This window comes from Prionailurus bengalensis, chromosome D1 (assembly GCF_016509475.1).
Source record: "Prionailurus bengalensis isolate Pbe53 chromosome D1, Fcat_Pben_1.1_paternal_pri, whole genome shotgun sequence".
In the NCBI taxonomy this organism is placed as follows: Eukaryota; Metazoa; Chordata; class Mammalia; order Carnivora; family Felidae; genus Prionailurus; species Prionailurus bengalensis.
In genome coordinates this window covers 12,210,500-12,233,532 of record NC_057346.1, presented here as the reverse complement: position 1 = coordinate 12,233,532, position 23,033 = coordinate 12,210,500, and the positions used below count along the sequence as shown (strand labels likewise).

The window sequence follows — 23,033 nt, the reverse complement described above, 5'->3', positions numbered from 1 at the left end:
GGTGAGTCCAGGGATGATTCATCTGAGCCTTAATTGCAGGGAGGCGGGGAGCCCTTTCCTTGAGTCTATCACCTCTCTGTTCCCCTCTCTTGTTACAGTCCTAGCTCCCTGTGGGCAAGAAAGGAGGCTGTCCCATCAGAACGCGAGGGGGTCCTGTGTGTGCGTTTCTTAGGGTTCTAACAGCGCATCCTCTCACAGAGCTTTGGGTTTTCAACCTAAAGCCACACAGCTACTGGTTCGGCCAAAAAGTTTAGTTCTCTACTTATCTATACCCACGATTTCCGGATTTCTTTTTTATGCTGATTTATTTTTCAGAGACAGAGTACAAGTGGGAGAGGGACAGAGAGAGGGGGAGACACAGAATCCGAAGCAGGCTTCAAGGCTCTGAGCTGTCAGCACAGAGAATGACGCAGGGCTTGAACCCACGAACAGCGAGATCATGAGCTGCCATCAGACGCTTGACTGAGCCACCCAGGTGCCCCGAGTCTCCAGATTTTAAACTGGCCACTGAATCCATTGCCTGGGTTGCAGGAAGCTTTGAGAAGGATGCCAGAGCAGGGAAGGAGAGGAAGGACACAGGATGCGAGCTCTTCTTGGAGGAGAAAAGAGAGAGCCGGGGTGGGGGTGGTTGAGGGAAGAGAAGGAGATTCCTGAGCCTCAGCTGAGCCCAGTTCCGTCATCCAGCAAAGAGGTGCCCAGCCCCAACTCACCCCCTTGGCATGGTTTGTGAACTGCAGCGAGATGGCATTTGGGGGCCTTTGGCAAAGCCGGGGACCAGCGGCTTGGCCGCATCAGGTGGCCGTCAGGAATGACCGAGTTCATGAGGCTGAAAATCGTGGCGGGGCTTCTACAACAGCCACCTGGCAAAAGCTGAGAACTGGGGTGGCTTCTGGGCCATACAGATGATTCTGCTTTGCTTCCCTGTGGTGTGATGTCCCTTTGTCATGCACTCACCATAGTTGCTACCATCTGATTTAGGTCTATCTTCTCCGTTTCCACTGATTTTTCCCCCCTTGTTTCCTGCTAATTACCATTCGCGGTATAATACATATATTTGAAACACCTGTCCTGCCAGGTTAATGTATGTCACTCTTTTCCTCTGTGTTTAATACGGATGTGAAAAAGCGGCTGGTCTTAGTTCTTGTGTAAAAAAGCTAGACTAAGACTTGATGTTGTAATTCTGCTGTTCTTGTACCTGTCTCCTGTTTTGTTTTTGAGAAACCATGAGGTCAGGCGATTAAAAGGGAATGCTTCGGAAACTGGAAAATTAGCAGTGATGGCTGACCGTGGGGTTTTCAAAAAAAGTTGAGGAGAGATGTCACAGCCTCATGGGAATCCGACTCAGTAAAGGAAACCCAGTCTAGGAAGTAAAAGCTGTGACTGTCAGTCTTCGGTCTCTTGTTAGAAAGCTTCGGAAAAGAACGTGTGTAGGGGGAGGGGATCCCTCCGTTCGATCCTATCTTCTTGCTCCCCACGCATCTCCCACCCTCCCGAGGATTTTCTAAGAGGTTTAGTGCGTGTTCTTTTCGTTATGTGTATTTCCGTGAAATAGGTACTGTTGTTTTGTATGTATATATCTTCATTTACATCGTTTTCACTACGCCCTTAAGGCCCGTGCACGTGGCTATGTGGACATGTGGGCCATACCTTCTTGCCACTCCGTGACTTGAATCCCCCCATTTACATATCTACTCCCCCAGGGATGGACACCCAGATTGCCTCTAACTCCCCCACACAACGTTTCTGTAGATGCCCAGGTCTCCTCTGTGCAGACCTGTGTGGGAATTTCCACAGGGTATATTCCCGGGAGTAGAAATGCTGAGTCACAAGCCAATTAAATATTTAATTTTAGTGAGAACCACCAGGGTCCCCCCCCCCCCCGACAAGCCTATACCAGTCTACATCCCCAGCAGCAGGACATGGGAGTTCCTGTAATCACCAACACACCCATACACACCTCTAACCCCTACCAAAATTCTTGGAATGATCTACCTTACCAGTTTTTGCAAATCCAATGAAAATACGTGAAGTTACACAATTTTTTTAAAGTAGGCTCCATGCCTAATGTGGGGCTTGAACGCACCACCCTGAGATCGAGTCACATGCTCTACCACTGAGCCAGGCAGGTGCCCTTATAATTTTTTAAATTTCACCTTTCTCTAACCAATTGGAGCTCATCTAAGTGTGCACATCAGTGAGGTAAGTTCATTGATGTAACAACCCGCACATCTCAGTGGCTTCACAAAGTAAATGCTGATACATCTCTGTTCGCTTCACAGTCCGGTGTGGAGGGAGTCCGGGGAGGGATACAGCTCCAGGCGGTCAGACGTCTACAGTGCAGCTGTCTCATTTCCTAGGGGCCAGAGGTCTCCACTGGATTCTCTGCATCCAGCCCTTGGAGTAGGCATGAGATGCGTTCACATTCCTAGGGCCAGAACCCAATGCCACAGCCTGAGGCAAAGGACCCAAGAAATGGAGTCTTGCCATGTGCCAGAGAAGAGAAGACAGAGAAATCAGTGAAGAGTTACACAATCTGCCACAAAATGTTTGCTAACTTTGGAGATTCCTCTTCTACAAATTTCCTAATCACACCCTTACTCCTTTTTTTCTTTGGACTTCCTCCTAGTCCAAATTTGTATATTTTGACTTGGCTGTTTTTTGTATATTCTAGAAGGTGTTGGTTTTATCCATTGCAAAGATTTCTTCCAGTCTGTCTGCCTGATCACTTTGGCTACGGGTCTATCATCAATCAGCAATCTAATTTTTACCAAACCTAGTTAAGCAGTACGTAGCCTTATGGTTTTTGTTTTTGAAACTGCGTTTGTTATTTGCTTACAGCATTAACCTCTGAATTCCTCTTAAATGCACCTCATCACTTGTTAAGGCAACATGTAGTAGAAAGTCCCAAAGGAAAAAGCCCACCCCAAAACTAATTGCCCTGCTATCAAGTCTTTCCCCCAGCATACAGTTTCTCACAATCCTATAGGTCCTAGCCTGGAAAAACTCAATTCTCTGAAGCTTCTGTCTGAATGTACAAAACTGTTCAGAAAGCCCTTTCTACTGGCTGGAGAGTTGGGTGACAGCCAGACCACAGAACGTGTGCCATTAAAATGGTTGCAACCTTAAAGGGTGTTGCGTTGGAAAATTTTCAGACACACTGGAATGTCTTTTAATCTCCCTCCCGTGTTGTTTCTTGACTTTGATCTCTTGCTCATGTTTTCCCCTTGCCTAAAAAAGCCCTTTGCTTGGCTAAACCCTCCTATCCTTAAGACGCAACCTGGGCATTGCTTCCAGGAAGCCTTCTGTGACCTCCCTCGCCCCACCCCACATCTAGGTTAATGCACCTCCTCTGTGTTCCCCAGTACCTGTCCTACTCTTGTGCGGAACAAACCACTCCGCGTGGCAGTGGCCACTTGCCCACCTAACTGTGAACTTTTTGGAAGAGCTGAAGCCAATTCTCCTTTGTTTCCTTAGCACCAGCATGAGACCTGACACATGCATTGGCATTAATAGCTGCCGAGTGGATCTGATGGACTTGCTGGGCCCTATCCACTGCACTTGACCCTCCTGCCCCTGCCTCATGAAATTTGGGGAGATTTTCACTACAATAGAGAGGGCCCAGAAGAATTCCACTCCAGCAGCCAGCTAGGGCACCTCTCCCTTGCTCTTTGTCCAAGCTACTAATGGGCTGATCCTTCAGCACAAGGACCTGGGCTTTAGTTTCTGTTGTGGAAGGGGAGGGGGGCATTCATCCTATATATGGTTGAGTGAAGGTCAGTGAAAATCAGGGTCCTCTGGCCAAGCCGTGGCTCTCCTCTTCCTGATTCCCACATTCAGAGGTCAGGTTGAACAGGAGAGCAGGCCTCAGGCAAACAAGGTTGAGGGAAGACTGTCCTCTGCCCCATGGACCTTACAGTCCGCCAAGCTCAAGGCTCCACTGCCCCCTTGTGTCCGGAGAGTGAAGGACAAGAGAAATAATCCAAAACAGGTTTAGGACTGGTCCCCAGGGAGCCATCTTGCTGTCCTGTCTCCTTCCCCTGAAGGACACACATACAGAGACACATGGTCAGGTGGACGGCCGGCCTCGTCTTCCAGGGGTGTGCCAGCCATCCCCCTCACTGCCTGCTCTTTCCCCTGGAGGTCTGAGTGCCTGGGATCTCCTCTGGAAGGCAAAGTAAGGGTGGGGGGGCTTGAACATTGTAAAGGGGGTTTCTCCAGGGGAGGCTTGCAGACAGGATGGGAACAGGTAGGAGGGCAGCTCCCTTCTGCCTGTAGATTCTGCGTCCAGAGGCGTCCTCTCCTGCAGCTTTGGGGAGCTCTGTTGTAGACAGAGGGACACTGCTGGGCTTGGCACCTCCCCTAGGTGCCCCGCCCTCATAGCCCTGTCCAGCTGTGCCAGACCTCAGTCTAGGTCTGTCCATCCCAGCAACTGTCTGAGCCTTTCTCCCACCCCCTCTGCCCCGGTTACTCTCCACAGTACCTCCCTGCTGATTTCCTTCTTAGGGCTCACTTTTTTTTTTTTTTTGTCTATTCCTTTATTGTCTGCCTTCCCTTCTCCAAAGTCGGATGAGGGCAGGGCCTTGCTGGACTCATTCACCATATCCTCAGAAGACAAAACAGGGACAGGAATATAATGGCCACTTATTCTGTGTTTCCTGACTGAGGTTCCCCAAACATGACTGATGTCCCCGCCCCCCAAGGCTCCCACCTTGGCCAGGCTGCTTCTTCCATCAGAAATGCTTTCAACACCCCAGCCTGCCTCCACCCCACCTTCTGTTTGCCTGGCGATCGGGTACTCACTGTGAGTTCAAGACTCACTTTAAACATTACCTCTTGGTTACTGGAGGGGGTGTGGGAGGGAGGATGGGCTAAATGAGTGAGAGGCACTAAGGAATCTACTCCTGAAATCATTGTTGCACTAGATGCTAATTTGGATGTAAATTGAAAAAAATAAAATTAAAAACTAAATAAATAAAAATAAACATTACCTCTTTGTGGTGTGCCTGGGTGGCTCAGTCGGTTGAGCATCCGACTCCTGATTTCGGTTGACGTCACGACCTCACGATTTGTGGGACTGAGCCCCACATCGAGCCCTGCACTCACAGCGTGGAGCCTGCTTGGGATTCTCTCTCCCTCTCTCTCTGCCCCTCTCCCACTTGTACTCTCACTCAAAATAAATAAATAAAACTTTAAGAAGAAATATTGCCTCTTTGTGATGCCTCCCTTATCTCCCCCCGATTAAGAATGACCTTCTGTGTGCCCTCCCCTCTTAACACTGCTGTCATACCATCTGTGAATGAGCCCAACAAGGGCAAGAATTGTGTCATATTTGTTTTCACATATAAAACATATTTGTTTTCTTAGGGCCTGACAAATGGCAGGTTCTAAATGAGTATTTATTGATGAACTCTGATTACCCCCTGGAGAGTCCAATGCCCTGAGCTACCTTCCTATCCTTCCTTGTCCCCCAGCGTTCTCTCATAGGGATCCCGCCCTCCAGGCAAAGAAAACATCACATCATTCACCTGGTATCTTCCCAAGGCCATGTTTTTTAGCAGTAGCATTTCTTCCAGTGGGAGGACTTTTCCAACCAGCACCCTCTCTTAAAACTCATCTTGGCTACCACTTACTCCGTGACACCTTCCTCAGTCCCTGAGCAAGAATGAATCCTGTCCAGTGGCATGGTTCCCATCACCATCTCTCCCAAACAAAGCCTGCCTTGCAGTAGAGTCCCAGGCCTACTCAGTGTCAACTTAACAAAAGCGTGTCTCTTGTTACTCCAGTGAATCGTAAACGCTTTCCGTACTTTCCAGGCCACGAGCCACGTCTTGCACATATTGGTATCTCTCTACCTCCCAGGAAGCCAAACACAATGCTCACTCACAGCCCACAAAGTTTAAGGGGTAACTTGAATATCACGTAAGGGAGTCAATAGCTCCCTGAGGTGACTGCCCGTGTAACTGACACCAGGACCCCAGGACCCCAGGGGAACACACTCCGGGATGCGTGCCCACACTTGATGCAGTGAGGTAGAGCATTGGGCAAGTCGGTCCCACTGAGACCACCTGTGCCTGGACACCCTCCCCATATGCCCACCCACCTTGCTCTTTGCTTTATGTTTTCCAGCCCAGCCCAGCTTTCTGGCTGCACACTCCAGTGTGCCCTTGGAGCTCTCCTTGGAGGAGGTGCGAACACTCAGCCTCTGGGTGCATCTACTGCCAGCTTTTAGTAGCTAACTCCTGATCTGACCCTAGCCTCATGTGGTGACACCATGGAATGGATCTGACCCACCCGCTACGACCATCATCAGCACACACACACACACACACACACACACACCCGTACCTACATATACACACAAGAATATACACAGATACACAGACATGGGGTAGAATGTGATCAAGGGCTTAGACATGGCAAAACTGTGTTTACCGCGAGGACCAGCCCTGGGCAAAGTTTCTGACACACCTAGCACGGTGCCCGGTGTTTCGTAGGCACTCAACAAATATTTGTTGGATGAACAAATCACTTGCTTACCCATCTCCCAACCCCCGCCAACCGTCACTGCTTTGGCAAATTCTCTGCCCACTTGAAACGCTGGTCTGCTCTACCATGCCAGTGCCCAAGGTGTTTTATCAGAGATCTCCAGGGGCAGGGCCCCAAATTTTGTACCCAGGTGTCAGTTTTTCCTGCTGAAGTTCAGCAAACACAGCATGTTCTTTCCCCTCTGGGTCTTGGCACATGCTACTGCTACTGACAATTCCTGCTCTCCACAGACTATTCCCGCCCGTTCTTTCTCCTGGCTTCTTCCCGCTCACCCCTCCCATCTCCCGGATCTGCTGCTACTTCCTTCAAGAGTCTTCCCCAAGGGCCCCGTGCCCGTCCGCAACTGGCTTAGGTGGGTCGCACCGGACAAAAGAGAACGCCTCCAGCTCCCTTTAGAACTGCTTATTACCGGGGCGCCTGGGTGGCTCGGTCGGTTAAGCATCCGACTTCGGCTCAGGTCATGATCTCGCGGTCCGTGAGTTCGAGCCCTGCGTCGGGCTCTGTGCTGATAGCTCAGAGCCTGGAGCCTGTTTCAGATTCTGTGTCTCCCTCTCTCTGACCCTCCCCTGTTCATGCTCTGTCTCTCTCTGTCTCAAAAATAAATAAACGTTAAAAAAAAGAACTGCTTATTACCTGCACATGCAAGGTCAGTGAAAACACATACGCCATCGCACACGTAGCTGTTCAGCAGGTGTGTTCATGTTATATATTTGGGGTGTCACAGGAAGCCTGGGGAGGGGTCTTATTATTTGCATTTCAGAGATGGGGAAACTGAGGCTGTGAGATACGAATGACCTACCTATCATCACAAGAGCCAAGTACCAAAACCCACGTCTTCTTGTGCCAAAGCCTGCGTTCCTTTCATTTTGTGGGACGGGGCGGCGGTGTCATCAGCAGGGGTGAAGATGCAAATGATGAATGAGCTCAGAAGGCGAGCCGTCCCCAGATGCCTCAAGGAGGAGGGCACGGGGGACTCTACCCTCTTTGCTCCCATGCAACCCCAAGGTGCCCTCAAAACTAGGGGAGGCCAAGCTTTATTTTCTGGCCCAATTCTTCCCCAACCCCGGGACGTTAGTGGAGTATACTATGAACCTCTCTGTTTGAGAGGAACATCCCTAATGATCTGGCAATCACGTATAATAAGACTCTAAAAGCATTTGCTGGCAAGGAAGAGTTCTAAATAAAGCCAACTGAGCGCAGAGGGAAGGAAATGGGGTGGCCGAATGACCCCTGCATGCTCACCCCCCTTCCAAGTCCAATACGTCAGTCGTTTCTCTGGGCCACGACGACGAACATCGCGGTGTAGTCTGACTGCTCATCCGACATGGTCTCAGCTGCCCGCGGAGCCGTCTCCAGCTTCTCGATGGTGAAGCCAGACTTCTGCAGAGCCTCACACACGAATTTCTCCTTCAGGGGAAGGCAGGGGAACTTCTTCGCCCCCACCATGTAGAAGGTGGTGTCAAAGCCCCCGCCCAGCACCAGATGGCCCCTGGGCCGGAGCAGGGTCCTGATGTGGCGCAGGGCAGCCCGGAAGGCCTCCTGGGTGAGGCAGGCAGCCTCAAGGCACAGGGAGGAAAGGACGCAGTCCGCCAGGGGCAGGACTGCAGGCTCCAGGGGCTGTTCTTTATTCACGTCACACTTGAGCACCTGGGTCACGGTTCTCCTTAGCCGCTCCTCCTTGTCAGCCCACTTGTCTCTGAGCGGAGGGAAGAGGAAGAGCGGCCAGCTGGGTCAGGCTCATGGTGTGAGAGGCGTACGTCACTCCCGCCATTCAGACTCCCGGAATATCAAGTCACCAGTCTTACAGACCAAGAAACTGAGTCCCCGAGAGGGGCACGGTTGTGAAGCCAGCTGTGCATAAAGTCAAAGCCGAGGACCTGCAAACCCTGACCCCGAGGTCGCTGCTCTTTCCACCCGTGGGCCCTCGCTGAGCAACGTATGCCTGGTGCTTGGCCTATTCTGTCTCCACTCGGTCCGTGTTTAACACGACCCGGGTAAGTACAACCAGAAATGGAAAGCCAGCCTGAAATCAGCTGAGCAAAGCTACAACGCGAGCTTGGCCGACTTTGCTGGGTCCCCCAGGGTCTCCCGGTGTCTCTTGGCCACCCCACTCGACCTCCTCATCGCCGCATACGTTCTCTTCTTACCTACACCTGTTCTCAGCACACGGGGCTCATTCATACTGAGGTATGCACGGGGGCAAGCACTTAAAGGTTTACCCTTTCCAGTTCTGTATTTTTAAAAAGTCGCAGCCTTAAGCAAAAGGAATAAGAATCCAATGTACATCTGCAACCGTCCTACCTAATTGGGGAGAGTGGTATTTGGGGAGTGGAGGTGCCACGGTGGACCTTCCTGGTGCCCTGAAATGATCCAAGGTAAGTAGATTCTGTTCACTTGTGCAAGATGGGTCTTAATTCTAGGCCTGGCCCCTGCGATCTACAGAAAGATTCCCCAAGTCTGGAGCCACCTGGAGGTTGTAATTGGAACAGCAGGGCCACCTGCCAATCAGAACGGCTGTCTGCCCTCAAACACCAGCTGGCTGCCACCCTGCCCCATCCACATCGGCCTGGGGTCATGCCTTGGCATTCTGGGTAGGCGCTCGTGACAATTCCCTTTTGGCTCTGGGTCTGTCTATAGCCATCTGTTTCTGTTCCCTCTTTTTGGTCTTTATTGGATTCATGTCACACTCTTCCTCCTTTCTTCTTCTTGGAACCCCACTAACTTCCTTCCTTCTTAGTCTCCACCTGCCTCGCCATTTCCACACGAGGCCCATGATAAATTCTTGATTCGGAGAGCTAAGTGCAGCTCGCATCGTGGCAACCCCAAAGCAAACAACAAACCCCTTACCTGTCCCCCTCAAGCTCACACACATATTTCACCACTGGGGACCAGTCGAACGCCCCTGGAATCTTCTTCAGCCACTTTTCCAGCTCCAGGCGGTTTTTGTCCGTGTAGTCAGTGGCGATTATCTCCTCAAAAGACTCGCAGGCGGAGAGGAGCTGGTAAATGCTGGGCCCGGAGCCAATGTCAATCAGAAGCTTTCCTTTCAGCCCACCTGTTTGAGAACAGACGCATTCTAAGCCGTCAGCACCAAACCACAGCTCTGAGGGCCTTCCCGAAGGCTCCGCTCTCTTTCCCACTTGGAGAGGCTGCGGGGAGTCGACCATCGGGGACTGTAAACTCCAGCGTTAGGGATTTTGCCTGCCCGGACAGCCTTAGGCGCTACGTCACACAGTGCCAGCACTGAGCATGGGGAGCGTGGTGGGAGGGGAGAGTGAGCAGCAGGAGAGCCTGTTTGGGGTGTGTAGGGGGGACAATTACTAGAGAAGCAGCTTTGTCATTTCCACGGCCAATTTAGCACTGTAAATAAGTGTTCAGAGAAGAAATCTGGTCACATTTCTGAGGACACTGGCTTCCACATTCCAAGCACTCTTCGCTGAAGGGTCCTATGACCCAGAGACCATCTACAACATTCCAAAGATCAATCAGCAAACATTCATTGAGCACCACCTGCATTCCCAGACACTCGCTTAGCAGTGTGAGGACTAAATGGGAAATACAGACCTGACGGCAGAGTCCTCGGCCTCCCCTTCTCTCCAGCCAGGGAGAGACTGGGTTAACACAAAATGGCAGCAGCATTTGGAATATGGCAAGGGGCTTCCGAGATAAACAACAAGGCAGCAAGGACAGAAACCCAGCTGGACTGACGGATCCTGACCTGCCACTGAACTGAACCTGCCCCTTTGCTCCTGGATTCTGCTGCTACATTGTGTTTGTTTCCCCTTCATTTGTGTTACCTGGAGGCTATAGTGGCAGGTAAATTGAGCAAGCATCAAAGGTTTCAGAAAATGTGAGAGCAGGAGATTGTTAATTGGGGAAATTCTATCTATTGGGTTATGTTTCCTTCTCATGTGAATCATGAAAAGATGCCCAGTATTTGATTTTAATAGTTCGGGCTGCCGAGCACCTTTCTTCCCCTAGGGGCAAATCTGAGAGCCACCCACCCACCCACGATGTTTTCACGAGCCACAGCGGTAATCACACAAAAGAGCGAACGCTTCCTACACTGACCTTGGAAAGAGGCTTCCTACACTTTCTGATGCCCCGTGCAGCTTCTTTTGCCAGGGACTCCTTTTGCTAGAAGATAGGACCACGCGGGACCATGAAAGATCGCAGCTCCTCAACTTCATGGGAGGAGAAAATCTTGTCCCAGAGACCTCAGAAAGGTTTAGGGCATCCCACCATGTACCATACATCAAGTACATCTAACCTGGTCCCCTAGAGCAGTTCTACAAACTCTCCATCCAGGTCGAAAGTTCCAGTCAATTGTCTGGCCACCCTTCCCCCCCCTCCCACCTCTACCCCCATCCTGAAACTTGCCCTAGGGTTGAAGAAGACGAGCATCTGATTTAAAATTTGCATCGCCACCCTTCCCCCACAAACCTCCTCCAGGGTTCAAGGAAACTAGCACCTGACTTAAAAATGGCGTTGTAGTGTTTTAGCAGGAAGTAGAGGCAATCATCACCCACAGGGCTCTGGCCCATCTTGAAGTAGTCCAGGTAGACCATGGGTTCAAAATACGTCTGGTAGAAATCCAGCGCTGTGGATTCCTGAAGAGCCATGGAGAATCCTGAGTTTTGTCCAGGAAGGAGCAGGCAGCCTGATGCTCTGGGGCCTTCTTAATGGAGTTCAGACAGTCACTCCGCCAGTCCTCAAATACTCAGGGAAAGACCAGAACAGCCAATGAAAAGCGCTCCCCAAGCCCTCCTCCCTTCAGCCATTTGCCTTTGCCACACTTGGCAACTCCCCTCCTGTTCTCCAGCTCCCTCTGCAAGTAGTGGACCTGCCCTTTCCCCCACCCCGGTCCCCAGGCTTTTCAGTGGATTTCGCTGGTGGAGCAGGATTTCTAGGCTCTCCTGCTCCACTGTATCGGATCCTCTTCTACAACGGCTTTGCAAACTATTTTAAAAGCATGTCCAGTTTTTAAACTACTCCCCTGTGAACTGCCAGTATCTCTGGCTGTTAACAGGATGGATACATCTTAGTTGGTTTTTGATCTTCAGCGTTTTCTTTTTTTTTTTTTTTAATGTTTTAAAATATTTATTTTTGAGAGAGTGAGTGAGAGACAGAGCATGAGGAGGAGGGGCAGAGAGAGAGGGAGACACAGAATCCGAAGCAGGCTCCAGGCGCTGAGCTGTCAGCACAGAGCCCAACGTGGGGCTCGAACTCATGGACCTGGAGATCATGACCTGATGCTTAACCGACTGAGCCACCCAGGTGCCCCAATCTTTAGCGTTTTCTGAATTACACCCACTCCCACAACACCCGGTTTCTGCCCCAGACAACTTGTTGGATGCGGACAATATTTAGAAAGTAGAGAAGACAAGAAGAGCAGGTTTTAGTTGAGGGGTGAAGAGGACAAGATGATGAACAGAAATGGGTTTAGTTTCGGCTTGAGGCTGAAAAACCTAAGCTGACCCGGATCTAAGTCTGGACTGCACAGAGAGATCTGAGCTGGAGCTGCCGATGTGGAATGAATGTGCAAAAATTACTTATTCTATAGCTGAACTGAATTTCTTCTTTGAGTCCCATTCAGATCGTGGCAGACGTTACATCTCGATCACTCAGAGTCTTCCTTCACCAGGCCAGGAAGCGGGGAATTTATGTGGCGCCAGGCAGGGGAAGCTGGCATTTGTCCACACTGCTGGCATCTACTAAGATTCCATTGCATAACCCCGTCTTAGATTACTGATTAACAAGGGTTGCAACATCCCCTTTCGGTAACCTCCAGGCCTCTGTCTCTCCCCATGCCCTATTTCCATTTCCCACTCGGAAACAAGGGAAATCACTCTCCCACTCCCGCAGGATGCTCTGGGCTGTGAAGCAACCACAGTAACATTTCTTCTGCTCTGGTACCATATTGAGAGTCTGGGGTTTTGACCCTTCCTAGCCCATACTCAGGGAAAGGGCCACAGGCTTCGTATGTTCACATTTTCTTCAACAAAGAAGGATAGAGGAGATATTAAAATGGAATTAATAACACAAATTTGGTTGATTTATATGTTGAGCTCTATAGTCTGAAACAGAAAGTAAATACCTTTTGTTAAAGCTGTCCATGGAATATTCAGGAATTTACTGTATATAAAACAACAGAGTAATTAGAAAACTTCCCCAAAGTAGAAATAATATACAATAAAATACTCTGATCAAAATGCAACAAAACAGATATTCATTACAAAACCAGAAGAAGAAAAAAAAGATACTCGACCACACAAAAAAATAATTTATTTATTTATTTATTTATTATTTACAACATTTTTTTTAGTTTATTTATTTTGAGAGAGAGAGCATGAGCATGGGAGGGGCAGAGAGAGAGAGAATTCCATGCAGGCTCCACACTGTCAGGGAAGAGCCTCATGTGGGGCTCAAACTCATGAACTGCAAAACCATGACCTGGGCTTAAACCAAGAGTTGGCCACTCATTCAACTGAGCCACCAAGGAACACCTATTTTTTATTTTGTTTTTAAGTTCATTTATTTATTTTGAGAGAGACAGAGAGAGAGGGAGACAGAGAATCCCAAGCAGGGTCCACACGGTCAGGGCAGAGCCTGATGTGAGACACAAACCCATGAAACCATTAAGATCATGACCTGAGCCGAAACCAAGAGTTGGACGCTCAACCAACTGAGCCACCTAGACAACCCCAGAAATTTTTTTAGGTTTGTTTTTTTGTTTGTTTGTTTGTTTGTCTGTTTGTTTGTTTAGAGAGACAGTGTGAGTGGAGGAGGGGAGGGAGGGAGACAGAATCCCAAGCAGGCCCTTCACTGCCAGCGTGGAGCTCAATACAGGGCTCAAACCCACGAACCGTGAGATCATGACCTGAACTGAAATCAAGAGTCGAACACTTAATTGATTGAGCCCCTCAGGCACCCCTCTATCGCACAGAAATTTTTTAATTTTCTCTTAAACACCCTTGGATCAATGAGAAAAGGAAAACAAGAATTTTTAAATATATATAGAGAACAGTCCCACAAATGAAAAGCTGTAAGACACACAGCAGGGGGAAATTCATGATCTTAAGCAGTTAGATTAATGAATGGAAAAAAAAATTAATAAATTAGGGATCCACATCCAGGAGTTAAAAGGATAACAAATACATTTAAAGAAAGCATAAGGATAAAATGAATAAAAAGAAAAGCCAACATGAATAAATGGACTGGTAAGGAGTACAGAAGCCAGACTGGAGGGAGGGAGGGAGTTGGAGGTGAGAGGGCAGGTAGGAACACAGGGTGGTAAGCGACACTTCCAAATGCTTGACTGGGGAAGGGAGGACACCAGGCAGCAGCCACACGTGGATATGCCTCAGCCGGAGAGAGAGAGAGAGAGCAACACTAAATATTTTGACAGCCGAGCAAAAGGCAAGGATAGGTGCCAATGCAAGTCGAATTTAGAGAAATGAGTGGGAATCTGAGAGTTCACAGCTGGAAATTGTGTTTTTCCTGAAAATGAGAAGGGAAGTACACACGTGTGAGATTCGAGGCAGAACCCACAGTCCACGGAAGGCAAAGATGATGGCAAAACAGAAGTATTAGGTATTTTCAAAGGCCCAGAGAACTTGGTGGGAGTTTGGTCTTGGTAGGAGTTCAGTGTGATTTTTCTCCAGAAAATCTCAGAAGTCTGGGTAGGGGAGAAATGAAGACACAAGGCTGATGTAATGTTGGGAGGGCACCTCCAGGGCAGGTGAAATATGTAAGGTGAATGGGCAACAAAGTAGAAGAGACAGCCATCTCTCTATTCATTCATTCAAAACACATTCATTGTGCACCTGTTACGTAAGATAACAGGTTAATATTGAAGAGCACGGACTCTGCAGCTAAACTGCCTAGTTTCAAAATCTAACTCCACCATTTATAGGATATATCCTTGGACGAGTGATTTAACCTTTTTTTGCCCCCCCCCCCCCCTTTTAAATCTGGAATTCATGACATTAATGACCTAGCTCGCAGCGGTGTTGAGAGGAGTAAATGAGTTCAAATACATAACTTACTCAAAGTAAATAATTCCAAGAATTTAGAACAGCAATTTCACTTCTGGCCATGCCAGAGTAACAAATACTGGAATTGCCTTTCACCATAAAAACTACCAAACTGGACCAAATGTGTGACCCTGCTGTTTTCAGGGATGGGACAACAGGCAGCACAGAACTGCTATCACAGGAAGTGAGCCAGAGCTTTACCAGCTCTCTGCCTGGGGACACTCTCCTGAGACAGTAGAATCCAAAAAGAGTCCAGCAGTCCTGCTGAGCTGAGAAGGCCAAGATCTGGAGCTTCTAGAGCCTGTGGAATGTGTGGGGCTGGCGCCAGTGAGGAGGGCTGGAGCCAGGGAGGAGGGAGTCACGTGCGTGGGGGGCCCAAAGTCCATGTGCATTCTTTTGCTAGGGTTGCTATAACAAAATACCACAAACTGGGCGGCTTAAACAACAGAAACTTACTCTCTCATAGTTCTGGAGGCTGGAAGTCTGAGATCAAGGCGTCCAGCAGCGTTAGTCTGTTTTGAGGGCTGTGAATGAGAATCTGTTCCATGCCTCTCCCCTGGGGGCTGGTGGTCACCGTCAATCTTTGACATCCCTTGGCTTGTAGGTATATCACCTTGATCTCTCCCTTCACCTTCATGTGGCTTTCTCTCTGGGTCCAATTTCCCCTTTTTAGAAGGACACTGGTTATACTGGATTAAGACCCACCCTAATGACTTCATTTTAATTTAACTACTTCTGTGAAAACCCCATTTCCAAATAAAGTCACATCCTAGAGTATTGGGGGATTGAACTTCAATGTATCTTTCGTGGGGGGGGGGCACAATTTAACCCATACCAGAGGCTCCCTGTCAGTTTATGTCAAGAACTGGGCTGCACAGGCACAGATGGAGACTTCGCAAGAGACTGGCTGCCGAGAACTTGAGTACAGAATGGAAACACTATCGGTCACAGAGTGCTGGGAGCCATCGTTTCAGCAGAGTAGAGAGATTCTCTTGTTGCCCCATTCAGCTGCCATACCAGAAATGTTTTGCTTCGGGAAGAAAGATAGTGCCCTAGAATAAAGGCTACTTTTGATTTACCCTAACAAACCCCTTGACTGGAGCAAGGAATACCTCCAATAGATTAATTGCCTGCCAAAACCACACACAACACTCTTTAAAGGAAAACAACATAACCCAGACTCTTTCCAATAGATCATCCACAATATTTAGCCTACAATAAAAACTTCCCAGATGTTCCGAGAACCAGGAAAATGTTACCCATAAAAATAAAAGGTACCCATGGAAACAGACTCTGAGATCATCTGCATGATGAAATTAGCAGACCAGGACTTTAAGGCGGTTATAAAGAATGTGTTCAAGGAGTTAAAAAAAAAAATACAGTCTTAATGAACAGCAAACAGGGAATCTCAACAGAGAAGTGAAACTTCTGTTTTGTAAAGAAATTCTAGACTGAAAATACCATTTCTGAAGTGAGGAAATCACTGGTGGCTTTAACAGCAAATTGGAGACTGGCAGAAGTCAGAGCCCGTAAACGAAGATAGAGCCATAAAATCCGTGTATAACCTTTGACTCCCCCCAAAACTTACCTACTGATACAGCCTACTGTTGACCAGAAGCCTTACTGTTAATGTAAACAGTCCGTTCATAACCCATATTTTATATGTTATGTGTATAATATACCGTGTTCTTACAATGAAGCAAGCTGGAGAAAAAAATGTTATGAAGAGAATCATAAGGAAGGGAAAATATATTTACAGCACTGTTCTGTAGTTATTGAAAACAGTCATGTATAAGTGGACCCGTGAAGTTCAAACCCGTGTTGTACCAGGGTCAACTGTAATTACTCCTTTTCGCAACAAGTCAACAACATGGGCGGGGTTGCAGCTGAGAGGAAAAACAAACAGATGCAGTATGTGGGCCTAGCTCGGCTCCTAATAGATCCTAACAGATCAACTCTAAAAAGTTATTTTTGAGGCAATCAGGGAAATCTGAATATGGACCGAGTGATGATACTAAGGAATCACTGCTAATTTTTTTTAAATGCTTATTTATTTATTAAGTTTATTTATTTTTGAGACAGAGAGAGACAGAGCATGAACGGGGGAGGGTCAGAGAGAGAGGGAGACACAGAATCGGAAGCAGGCTCCAGGCTCTGAACCGTCAGCCCAGAGCCCGACGCGGGGCTCGAACTCACGGACCGCAAGATCGTGACCTGAGCTGAAGTCGGACGCTTAACCGACTGAGCCACCCAGGCGCCCCTCACTGCTAACTTTTGAAGGTATATGAATGCCATTAAACTAATACAAGAAAAATTCATTTAAAAAATGTAGACATTGGGGGCGCCTGGGAGGCTCAGCCAGTTAAGTGTCCAACTCTTAATTTTGGCTTAGGTCATGATCTTGTGCTTCGTGAGTTCAAACCCCCCATGAGGCTCTGCCTGGCACTGTGGCTTCCTGTCTCTCTGCCCCTCCCCTGCTCAAGCTCTATCTCAAAATAAACAAACAACTTCAAAAAGAATGCATACATTGAAGTAAGTAGCGGGGGGAATGGCATGATGACTGGGATTTTCTTTAAAATACTTGAGCAGAGGGGCGCCTGGGTGGCACAGTCAGTTAAGCGTCCGACTTCAGCTCAGGTCACGATCTCGCGGTCCGTGAGTTCGAGCCCCGCGTCGGGCTCTGGGCTGACGGCTCAGAGCCTGGAGCCTGCTTCCGATTCTGTGTCTCCCTCTCTCTCTGCCCCTCGCCCGTTCATGCTTTGTCTCTCTCTGTCCCAAAAATAAATAAATGTTGAAAAAAAAATTAAAAAAAAAATACTTGAGCAGAAACAAAGAAGAGAAAAAGAAAGGAAACCAAGAAGGACAGACGACGCAAGCATGGTAAAAGCCTGATAGTGTTGGATCTGGGAGACAGTTTTTATGAGAGGTTCAGTATTACCCTACTTTTGTGTATCTTTGAAACTTCTCAGTAAAACAAGCTTTCAACAAAGAACGAAAATTGTGTCTGGCACATGGTGTTATGGAAGCACTGGCATTTGTTCTCATAACAACAGTGTGGCAAGCGCCTTCCTGAACAGCAGAGATGTGGTGGCAGAGACCAACGGGACCCTGGACAGAGGTTCCATGGAGGAAAAACAGGGACACGGACCAGGATGAGTAAACAAATAAGAGAATGTCGGATGGTGATAAATGTGACGAAAATCAACCTTGAGATGGAATGGTCAGGGAAGACCCCATTAACAGGCAACATTTGAGCTGAGACCTGCATTACACGAGAAGGAGGCAGCCAGGCAAAGACTGAAGGAACAGAGGGGCTCTCAGCAGAGGGAGTGTCACCTGCAAAGGTCTGTCCTGTCTGAGGGAAGATGGAAGACGGTGAGGCTGGGTAGTGATAGAAGGAAAGCCAAAGCAGACCAGTCAAGCAGACATAGATTATTCGGGACCTTCACCAGCAGTAGGGAGAGCTTGGCGAGAGAAAGTGGAGGCCCCTTGCTAGGCAAGCAGAAGACATTTGGGGAAATTCTTGCCTGCTATAGCCTGGAAGGCAGACCAAGTGTGTTCCAAGCATGGAGTGAGGAAGAAGCAGAGGTTAGTGTATGTTGGTTGCTGTCCAGCTTTGTAGCAGGATATTCTCGTCAAGGGATGAGTTCTGGAAAAAATGGCAAGTTTCCGAGAAGAAATGAAGGATAGTAGGGGAAATCCAGAAATCTGTGTTTTCTTGGATAGAAGCAAGCTCACTGCTTCTGCACACTAAATTACAGGAAATGAGGCTGGACGAGGCTTTAGGCAATAAAGCCTCACTATTTAAAATTCTCTTATAAAGGGATTTGGTTCTGTGGCAAACACCAAATTAAGAGTGTTGCCTTGGGGCGCCTATGTGGCTCAGTCAGTTAAGCATCTGACTTCAGCTCAGGTCGTGATCTCACTGTTCGTGAGTTCGAGCCCCGCATCGGGCTCTGTGCTGACAGCTCACAGCCTGGAACCTGCTTTGGATTCTGTGTATCCCTCTCTCTCTGCTCCTCCCCCACTTTCACTCTGTCTCTCTCTCAAAAATAAATAAATATTAAAAACAATTTTCTTCTTTTTAAATAAGAGTATTGCCTTTTCAGGGGCGCCTGGGTGGCTCAGTCCGTTAACCTTCTGACTCGTGATCTCAGCTCAGGTCATGATCTCACAAGTTTATGGGTTCAAGCCCTATATCGGGCTCTCTGCTGGCAGCACAGAGCCTGCTTGGGATTTTCTCTCTCTCCCTCTCTCTCTGCCCCTCCCCTGCTCATGTGCTCTCTCCCTCCCTTTCTCTCTCTCAAATAAACAAATAAATAAACACTTAAAGAAAAAGATGGCCCCAAGGTAGCCAACAGGAAGCTGACAAGGAGGCTCAGATTTGAGGGAGAAAATAATTAATAATAAGAATAGCAATAATAAAAGCATGTTTGACAGCTATGTCTAAGGAAGAACTTTAGGTGTGGTTACCAGCTTGAGGAATGGACTGGAAGTGAAGGTCTGAAGCCTGTTCTTAAAGAAACTAAGTTGCCAAATATCCATGATCTCAGCCTAATAAAGCCGTGAACTGTGGGAGCTTAGAACCATACTCAGTCCCCCAAATTTATACAAGTGGGAATCAGGCTGGTGGTGAAACTGTAGTCCCAAGGGGGCCCCCAAGTTCAAGGACAAATTGGATGTGGCCAGGGCAGATAACTGTCAAGAAATGCTCTCCCACAGGCTGGAGCCAGGAACTTCAGCCAGTGACAAGGGCACTTTTCCAAGACAGGAGATCCAAGGTCTAAGTAAAGAACTTTTTCCATTACCAGGGCAACAGATCTTTACAGGTGCCGGGGTTCCAGGGCTCCAACAGCTCTGGACCAGGGACTTGTGTGGGCTCCATTCTTCCCATTGCCAAAGGGCTTTTTGCTGTAAAGGGGGGCAAGGGGATTGGACACTGTCTCCCAAAAATTCATGTCCACTCTAACCTCAAAATGTGACCTTACTTAGGGGCGCCTGGGTGGCTCAGTTGGTCAAGCGTCCAGCTCAATTTCAGCTCAGGTCACAATCTCACGGTTCATGGGACAGAGCCACGCACCTGGCTCTGTGCTGATAGTGCAGAGCCTGCTTGGGATTCTCTCTCTCCCGCTCTCTCTGCCCCTCCCCTGCTAACATACTCTCTCTCTCACAATAAATCAATACACTTCAAAAAACAACAAAAAAGAACATGACCTTACATGGAAAGGAGGTCTTTGCATGTGTGACGAAAGTGAGGACGAAGCTGAGGGTGGGCCCTAAATCCACTGAGACAGTAAACCACTCAGAGACACCTCCAGGAAGGAAGGCCATGTGAAGACAGAGGCAGAGGTGCCGAACAAGCCAGAGAATACAGGAACCACCGGGAGCTGGAAGACGCCAGAAAAAATTCTCCCCTAGAGTCTTCAGAGAGAACGAGTCCCTACCGACATCTTGGTTTCAGGCTTCTGGTTTCCACAACTGTGAGAGGATAAACTTCTGTTGGCTTAAGCCACCAAGTTGCAGTAATGTCTCATGCCAGCCTCAGGAATCTAATGCAAGGTGTCCTGCCCCTTAAGAGACTCTGTCCAGGGGCACCTGGGTGGCTCAGTCAGCTTAGCGTCCGACTCTCGATTTCAGCTCAGGTCATGATCTCAACGTTTCATGGGTTTGAGCCCCGCATCAGACTCTGCACTGTACTGACCGTGGGGAGCCTGCTTGGGATCCTCTTTCTCTCTCTCCCTCTCTGGCCCCTCCCCCCACATGGTCTCTCTCAAAATAAACAAACTTAAAAAAACAAAAGCCTCTGTATAACAACGGCACAGACAACTCCTGTTCACACAGGATTTCTGGACCTCAGTCACCTGGCCACCCCAAACGGCAAGGGAAATACAGTCTTTATACCAGGGGAAGGAGAGAAAACCTATGGCCACAGAAAGCACAGTTCACTGAGTTGTTTGACATCACACAAGATGGACTATTGTCATTGATTTTAGCCATAAACCTATACAGATAGACATAAGACTATACAGCTCTGAGTTCACAGAGCTGACGGTAAGAACGGCAGAGATCCGGAATTTTGAAACAGATGCAAATGACAGGATGGGATTTTCCACTGTTTCTCTTTGGGGATGAGTCTGTTCTCTGAGTGGGAAGAGGAGGGTAAACAGCTATTTGGTGACGGCTAGATTATGGCAGAAAGTGCTTCCTCTTCCCTGAAAATCAATCTGTCTGTCCTCTGGACAGAACTGGGCCACGTTTTCCAGTCTCCCTTGAGCTGGGTGTGGCCACATGATTGAGTGCAATCCAGTGGGGTGAGAGCAGGAAAGATCCATATACGTACGTACACGTTTCTGGGAAAAGGCTTTTAAAAAGCCAGCAAGCCCTCTTCAAACTCTCTCTTCTCTCCTACTGGATAGATGAGTAAGATGACAAGGCCTCCAGGGAAAACAGAGCCACAAGATGTAGAGAACTCAGTGGAAAACTCAAGACTGGAGATAAACACTGGGGAGTCATTAGCACATTCCAAAAGCGATGGAAGTAGATAGACCAGGTAAGGGGCTCGAGGAAGCCTTCAGAGATAGCCGAATAGGATATCCTGAGTTCCAGCAGGGCAAGAGGAAGGAGCTAGCCAATGAGACTGAGAAACAGCAGCTGGTGGGGCAGAGGAAAACCCAGGAGAGTGTTTCCAAAAGAAGCCAGTTACGTAGAAAGCTGAGAGAGCAAGTCGGATAAAGACAGACAAGGAGTCATCGTATTTCGTAAGACAGAGCCACTGATGAGCTTAAGAAGACAATGTCCATGGAGTAACAGAGAAAAACTCAGATCAAAAACTGTAAGAAAAATGAAGAAGAGGGTGTCTGTATACAGCTCTGTCTAGAATGTTGCTGTTTGAAGGACGGGGTTTGGATGGCGACCAAAGGGGAAGGGCTTGTTAAACTGGGAGATGCTTGTAAACTGATGGGAATAATCTGGTTGAGAGGGAGAAATGGGTGCAGCCGAGAGAAGGGGAAAGAGGGTGCAGACTTGACAGACTGACAGGATGAGACCCAGAGCCCAAGGGGAGGAGTTGACCTTCGATAGGACTCTTCCCCTCTCTGGGTCTGTCTTTGCTGGGCTTCTCCGTGGCAGGAATTAAAGATGGTCCCAGTGTCCTGAAGGCAGGCAGGCAGAAACCTGGGCTAAGGTTATGTTACTCTTGGTGCTTATTTTCTTTTGTCGTCTTTGAGACTTCCAAGAAATCTAATTTAAATATTCCAGCCTGGTCTCGGCTGTGCTGGTTGTGCTGTGGGGAATTAAGGGAAAGGTCAAGTGCTGCTGCTTGGGATAGAGTGTTAAGGAGGAATGCTAATTGGCAAGAGATTTCTGAGAATAAGGTGAATATTAATCAGGCCAACCAGTGAAGTCCAACCCCCCCCCCCCCCCCAAACACACACACTTTCTACCCACTCCCGCCGTTCTGTGACTCCCTCCCTTCCCAAATAGGGATTTATTAGGGAAAATCCTTACCTTGATCAGACTAACCTTCATGCATGCATTTCCCTGTGGTCACCACCTAGTGTCACTAGAAGCTCACTTAAGCCAAAACCACAGCTAGGTGGAGGGAGAAACGCCTAGTGAAAATGCTGCTTTTCAAAGAAGTGCTAAGCTGTGATGTGGAGCCAGATGTGTCCTTTGCTCCGAGGGTTTTTACAGTTGTAAAGTCATAGAGTCAGAAATCTACTGCTGGGAAAGGTCTTACAAAACATTTAGTTGCATCCGTTTGATCGCCAGAGGTGCCAAGAGACAGCTTCCTGCTGTCACCTCTCAGGCCCTCGGTGACCCAGATCTGGGCACTCAGCTCTGGTGCAATCCTTCCCTGGCCCGCCTGCTTCTCCCAGTAGCAAAGCCTTGGAGGAGCTGGTTTCCGATGGAGACTGACCTTCCCCCACTGTAAGATGAGGTTCCATGGATGCCGGGGGTTTGGACGAGCTGACGGCAGCTTCCAATCCAGCCTCTTGGGGATGGGAGGAGTAGGAATGGGCGTGACCAACTGGTCAGTGGGGGGAAAGGTCAGGAGGGGGGGTCAGTGGGGGGACCCTTAGGAGAAAAAGGGTCAGGATTGAAAAATGGACTCAGGAGAACTTCTGGAAAGTCCACTTGAACTTCCTCCCAAGTAGTTAAAACGTTCTTTCTCTGATATGAGTCTGGGCCACATTCTCCCTTTATCCAGCCCAACTTGGTATAGCAGGGGGCCCGAAGACCCAAAGCCCCTTAGGACACCCCTTCCCAGCCCCTTTCCAAACCCTCTGAAGCGTCACAAGTGCCTGCAGCCAGTACCCACTAGGGGGCGACAGAGTCCCAGCAATGCCAGGAGAGGCTGCCTCCGCTCCAGGCGCCCTGGCTCCTGAGTCCTGGCTATGGGGGCTCCTGCCCTGGAAAAGACTATCTAGGCCAACAGCTCCACCCCATGCC

The 23,033-nt window shown here is 48.6% G+C and overlaps 1 protein-coding gene and 1 long non-coding RNA gene across 2 annotated transcripts; both read right to left on the bottom strand.

Annotated features, from left to right (window-relative positions):
- Nucleotides 1-1,008: 1,008 nt before the first annotated feature.
- On the bottom strand, nt 1,009-7,053 carry LOC122482984. The gene is made up of 2 exons (XR_006297268.1): nt 6,709-7,053; nt 1,009-1,099 (listed from the first exon to the last, which is right to left on the bottom strand). It is a non-coding gene; the product is annotated as an uncharacterized LOC122482984 (long non-coding RNA).
- A 174-nt stretch (nt 7,054-7,227) lies between these two features.
- On the bottom strand, nt 7,228-12,175 carry LOC122482983 (nicotinamide N-methyltransferase-like). The gene is made up of 3 exons (XM_043579388.1): nt 11,018-12,175; nt 9,394-9,601; nt 7,228-8,242 (listed from the first exon to the last, which is right to left on the bottom strand). Exons 1-3 carry the CDS (start codon nt 11,166-11,168, stop codon nt 7,810-7,812), a joined length of 792 nt encoding a protein of 263 aa, XP_043435323.1. The 5' UTR covers nt 11,169-12,175; the 3' UTR covers nt 7,228-7,809.
- Between the last annotated feature and the right edge of the window lie 10,858 nt (nt 12,176-23,033).